This window comes from Nestor notabilis, unplaced genomic scaffold (genome assembly GCF_000696875.1).
Source record: "Nestor notabilis isolate BGI_N333 unplaced genomic scaffold, ASM69687v1 scaffold26152, whole genome shotgun sequence".
NCBI lineage: Eukaryota > Metazoa > Chordata > Aves > Psittaciformes > Psittacidae > Nestor > Nestor notabilis.
In genome coordinates this window covers 385-6,354 of record NW_009917372.1, presented here as the reverse complement: position 1 = coordinate 6,354, position 5,970 = coordinate 385, and the positions used below count along the sequence as shown (strand labels likewise).

General features: G+C 52.8%; 1 protein-coding gene across 1 annotated transcript; it reads left to right on the top strand.

Annotated features, from left to right (window-relative positions):
* Positions 1 to 620: 620 nt before the first annotated feature.
* On the top strand, positions 621 to 2,769 carry LOC104401584 (chromosome unknown open reading frame, human C1orf50; the record flags this gene model as incomplete). Its single annotated transcript, XM_010009204.1, has 3 exons — positions 621 to 707; positions 1,759 to 1,890; positions 2,587 to 2,769. Coding segments are annotated over 3 exons (402 nt in total), but the record flags the coding sequence as incomplete, so codon positions are not given.
* Positions 2,770 to 5,970: the final 3,201 nt, after the last annotated feature.

Sequence of the window (5,970 nt, the reverse complement as noted above, 5' to 3'; positions counted from 1 at the left end):
CCCCGGTCGCTCCCGGAACATCCCGCTGCGCTCCCCGTCCATCCCAGTATGCCCAGCTGCCCCCTAGAGTGTCCCACTGCCTTGGCCGCACCCCAGTGTGTCCAGGTGGGTCCTGTGGCTCTCCCAGTCCATCCCAGCACCTCCCTGTTCTCCCTTCAGGGACTCCTTGTCTGTGCGAGTGCCTCTCAGTCCAGCCAAGTTATTCCTAATGCATCCTGCTGCCCTTCCCAGTATGTTCTACTACCCCCCAGTGCCTCCTAGTGCATCCTACTGCCTTCCAATAACACCTCCCGGCCCACTATGTCCTCCAGAGCTTGTCCTAAACGTTTCCTTGTGAGTCCTGCTGTCTCCTCCCGGTGCATCCCATTACCTCTTGCTCCATTGCATTGCCTCCTAATATGTCCTGTTGCTCCCTTCCGCTGCTTCCCAGCATGTCCAGGCATTCCCAGTGCCTGGTACCTGCTCCCCGGTTGTCACCTCACTGCCCGGGAATGCCTCAACTGCCCCACAGCTGCACATGGGGCAGCTCCTGCACCACCAACAGCCCTGATTAAATCTCAGTGAGGCCCTGACTGTGGCAGCTCTTCCCTGTCCTGACTGATCCTTCTTGTTCTTCCCAGGCAGACGACTTCATCCGGGCCAATGCCTGCAATAAACTGACCGTCATCGCTGAGCAGATCCGGCACTTGCAGGAGCAGGCTCGGAAGGTGAGGAGGCAGCTGCCAGCAGGCTCGTGCCTCCTGCTTGCGAGGGGAGGGAGATGAGTGTCTGAACTGCCAGACATTGGGAAGAGCTCTGGCCTGGATGTGAGGCGTGGCCAGGAGCCAAGTAGAGCAGGTTCAGTGGGAAAATAAGGAGAGTTTATTGTGTGGTATCAACTGGGGATGGGGAGGGTTGTTTCTAGTGCTTTCCCCAAGTCCTGTGCACATCCTGTGTGTTGAGGTGGAAGAGTGATGTCTCCTCACTAGTCAAAAGCAGCTGAGGTGTCAGGGAGGACAGAGATGACTCAGTTTGGGGACAGGTGACTCCTGTCCCCACAGTGTGTGCTCCTGGGAGGGCTCGGTGCAGTGGGGTGACAATGGGCTGGTTCTGAGCCCCTGGGATGGATGAGCTGTTACCTGACGATGGGCTTGGCTTTTCAGTTTGTCCCAGCTCATTTACTGGAGCAGCTGGCCCCAGCAGCAAGGCCAGCAAGGCTCAGCCGTGCTCTTCAATTCACACTTCACCCTCAGGGGTGAAATCTCGGAGCCTGAGTGGGAAGGGAGCTGCCAGTCGCTGCGACTGGCCCGCTGCCATCAAGGCCACTGTGTCATATAATCGTTAACTGGTGGGGCCAGAGCTGTGGAGCAGTCAGCTGGTGGTGGATGAATCCCTCTTTGTTTGCTGTCCTTTCCCTTGGGGACTGTAGCAGGGAAGCTCCCAGGGTATGGCAGCTGTGTATGGAGACAAGGAATGAGTCCAGCATGACTCCCAGGTCAGGCACAGAGGTGAACTTGGGGCTGTGGTGAAGAGGTCTGTCATGTTTGAAGGTACCTCCACCTCTGTGGAGGGCTGCAGGAGCTCTGGGGTCCAGCTGACAGGGGAAACTTGGAGAAAACTTTCTCTTTAGGAAGCATCTCCTTCCTGGGGCAAGTCAAGATCTGTTGCATGAAGCCACATGAGCAGCATGTCAAGTGCTGCGTGTCAGGCTCTGTCTGAGAAGCAGTTGTGTTGTCATTTTATTTCAGTGGTAGAGATGTTATATTTGGGGTTTTTTAGGTCTTGGATGAAGCTAACAGAGATGCTGATCTGCACCATGTGGCCTGCAACCTTGTGAAGAAGCCAGGAAACGTTTACTACATGTACAGGCGGGAGAGTGGCCAGCGATACTTCTCCATCCTGTCTCCTAAGGTGGGTGCTTACAGCCCCAGAGGAAGCAGGGAGGGGAAAAACCTATGGTTTTGGTGTTTGGGTACTTCTGGACCTCAGACAAGAGCACCAACCTGATGGGGGCATTTGCTGGTCCCTGCTCAGTTGGCATTTGTCCTTGGTCTGAGTTACTCTGCTAGCCACAAAGCCAGATTGTGAAGTTCTCTTGGTGATGGTGGGCAAGAAGACCTTGGTGTGTAGACCTGAATTCTGCCTTTTGGCTCCTGTGGTTCTTTCTCTAGAAGTAAAGAACTGCAGATGTGCCCTGTGCCTTCCCTGACTGCTGTGGCTGCCTGGTACGGTCTCCTCAGGTGCTTCAGCCCAGGGATTGAGTTTGTAGCTTGGTAGAGTGCTCCTGGAGGTATCTTCCTTCCAGGCCACCCATTTTCTTACATGCAGGGTGAAGGTTTCAGAGGAAAGCATCAAGCATGTAGAGGAGCTCCATGCAGGGCAGGGAGATCTTGTGTTCCCAGGCCTTCCTGTGTCAGCAGTGCTATAGCTTGACCTGGTCTTAGTCCTTGGGTCTGTTGAACCTATTTTGAGGTTAGAAATGAGGTTAGAAAATGGGGTGATCAGGTAGCTGGGACTGCTTCAGAGGTGGTAGAGTTATCCAGCATGGGCAGAGGGACAGCACAAGGGAAGCTGAGCAGTGATGTGAATCTCTCCTTTCTCCTCCAGGAGTGGGGGACCAGTCCCCATGAATTTCTCGGTGCCTATAAGCTCCAGCATGACATGTCCTGGACTCCATTGGAGGACTTGGAGAGACGAGATGCTGAAATAAACATCCTGGAGAAGCTGCTGAGCCGTCAGGCAGCGCTGCCCCCATGCACAGAGCCCAACTTCCAGGGCCTGACCAAGTGACACAGGGACCACACAGGACCCCTGGAGCAGAGTCCCTGCATGAGGACACGCAGTGCCTGTGTGCTGCCAAAGGCAGGGCAAGGAAACAGACCAAGGAACAGAGATGCTGATGCTGCCAGTACTTGCTCTGTGCTTTAAAGAGCCTCATTCTGCATTCAGCCTTACTGGATTTTCTAGTAATTGAGTAATTTATTTCTTTGATTATGCCAAGCTGTAGCGAGAGGTGGATAAGATCAGGTGGAGTCAATTCCAAGAAGGCTTGGGGCAAAAAGCAAAAGTGCTTGGGGCAGATGTGATAATGCTCTGAATTATGTCCTGCCAGTCCAGCTCTGGCTTTTGTGGCAGGATGAGTTCAGGGATGGATTTTCTCCATTATTAAAATGTATGTGTATAGGAAGCTCTGTGTCCTGGGAAGAGCCATCAAAACCTTGCACAAAAGGTCTGTTGTGACTGCTGGTCTCTCTCCCAGCTGGTCCAAACCCCTGAGTCTGGAACATGGGGTGACCTGGAGCTCTCTTTTCTGGGAAGAGTGTCCTCTGAAGTGCCATGAAGGCTCCAGGTGCTATTCGGAAGGTGGATGTTTGACAGACCTCACACATTCCCCTTGGATTTGAGTAGGTGAGCAGCCAGAGGGAGACAGAAATGTGTAGGGACACTCAATGCCTCAGTGCCAGAGCAGTGAAGCAAACAAATCAAATCTTGATCTCAAGTGTACCTCTGAGATGGGCCCTGTGTCCTGTCTGCATGGCAAGCATCCCTTTAGCTTTACCAGGGAGACTTGGTGGCGTGTGGAGCTGGTAGCACATCTCTTATGAGGAGGGGCTGAGGGACCTGGGGGGGTTTAGTCTGGAGAAGAGAAGGCTCAGGGGGGACCTTATCACTCCCTACAACTGCCTGACAGGAGGATGGAACTAGGAGGGGGCTGGTCTCTGCTCCCAAGGGACAAGGGATGGGACAAGAGGAAACGGCCTCAAGCTGCACCAGGGTAGTTTGAAAGGGAGCTGAGGAACAATTCCTTGCCCAGAGGGTGCTCAGGCATTGGAACAGGCTGCCCAGGGCAGTGCTGGAGTCACCGTCCCTGGAAGTGTTCCCAAACCATGTAGACGAGACCCTTGGTGACATGGATTAGTGGTGGCCTTGGCAGTGCTGGGGAATGGTTGGACGTGATGATCTTAAAGGTCTTTTCCAACGTAATTGATTCTATGATTCTATTATCTCCAGCCTCTTTATCCACCAAGAACTGGGGAGAGGCAAAGATCAGAGCTGCTGAGGAGGTGTCCTCCCTCTGCCCCGTCACACAGGGCTCCTCCAGGAGCTGCTCTGCGAGGACCTGAGGTGGGCATGTGCTGATGGAGATGTCCAGGTTGGATCCCAGCATGTGACATCAGTTCTGGTTGGTTCCCATGACTTGTTTGCCTCCTCGAGATGACAAGATGATACTGTGCTGCTCAAGGCATTGCATGTGCACGGTGGCCTTAAGCTCCTTCTCTGCTGGAGATGTGTGAGGGTTGGGGACTGCTTGTGGAAGGGAATTATGACTCCACCAAGGGTGGAGGTCATGCTTCTTGGTGGAGCCCAACCGCAAGTGTACTTGTATATCACCTCCACCTGCATTTGTGGTTGGGCTCTCCTGCCTTCCTAGGTGGTAGTGGAGGAACGGTATCCTCTCTTCCCCATGGCATGGCTCTCAATCTCTTCAACTCCTCTGAACATCCTTGTTCCCTCTCTAGCATCCATTTGTTTGTCTCACACAAGGTCCCCAGAGCATCCTGTTCCTCCTGGTCCTTGCCTGCTGCTGGGAAGGGTTCAGGTGTCCCACCAGAGTCCTGCAGAGTTCTCCTGGGTCACTCTCAACTCACACCTCTCCATCTTGATGTCTGAACCTACTGCTTTGGTTTTGGTGCTGCAGTCACTGCCAAGGGGAGGGAGGACCTTTCTGCACCCCTGGTACACCCTGAGAGATGCTGGAGGCTGCTGGAAGCACCAGTTCCCTGTGGGAAGAGCCATTCCCTGCAAGGATCGCAGAGGGATGGGAGGTTTGAGGCAGCTCCCTGGCACCCCAGGAGTGGTTTTGTCCTGGATTTTCTTCTCTCAGCTCTGCTCAGCCCCATTCCAGTGAAGTTGGTCCTGGAATCAATGAGGGACATTTCAATCACCTTTTCCCAGTGCCCTCCCTCATTTGGAGCACAAGGGCAGGTTAAAAGCAATGTCTGATCATTATTATTATTAGGCCAGGGTATAATTAATGCCTTATCGAGTCACAAGTGTCTAATTTGATGGTTCTTTCCCTGCTTGTTTCATCGCCCCAGGTCTTATTTTACTGCATGTCATTAAACGTGAACTTGGAAGAGAGAAAGTTAATTACAGCATGGGCTTTGCCATGGTGCTAATTACAGCAACATCAGAGACCTTCACATGTGCTCATTTACGCTCCTCTGGGAAGAGGGGATCCCTGCCCCAGTTTTACCTGTTTCCCATCATTAAAATCCATGTGCAAAGGGATTGGGGTGATGTTCAGAGACCTCCATAGCTTGTGATTTCATGCACTTGGGCTGTGGTGGGGTTTCACATCGCAAACAAATGCCCCTGACCATCTGTACCTCACTGCCTGTGTCCTGCAGTTCCTCTGGGCACTGGCAAGGCTTTTGCTTGAATTTGGCCCAGAAAAGCAAACCCACCATGGCCACAGCTTTGTATGAGAATACACAGGAGGTAAGGAGCGAACACGGCAGAACCAGAGGCTGCTGCAGCTTCCAGCTGCAGAGGCAAAGCATTTCCTAGATGAGAGGTGAAAAATCGCCCGTCTCCTGCATGGCTTCATTTCCACTCATGATTTCATCTTGAAGAATGATTTTGAAAGTGTTCCTCTCCCTTTGCTCTTCCATGAGCACTCAGGGCTGCAGTGAGCATGGTCTGAAGGCAGCAGCTCACTCCAAAGTCCATGGGGATGGATGGTATTTGCTGAAGGCACAGACGTGCTTCTGGCACCACTGGCTTTGGGCAGAGTAGGTTTTGCTCGTGTACAGATAACGGCCCTTCAGAAGGATGCTGTTAACATCTGATCCGGCCCTGGGTGCCCCAAGACCAGCAAGTTTTTTGTTTCAAGCCAGATTTTGGCTCCTGCTTCTCAAACAATCCTGGAGATTTCTCCCCTGTGCTCTTGTTCCTGAAGATTTTATTTTATTTAGGGTTTTAGGGGGG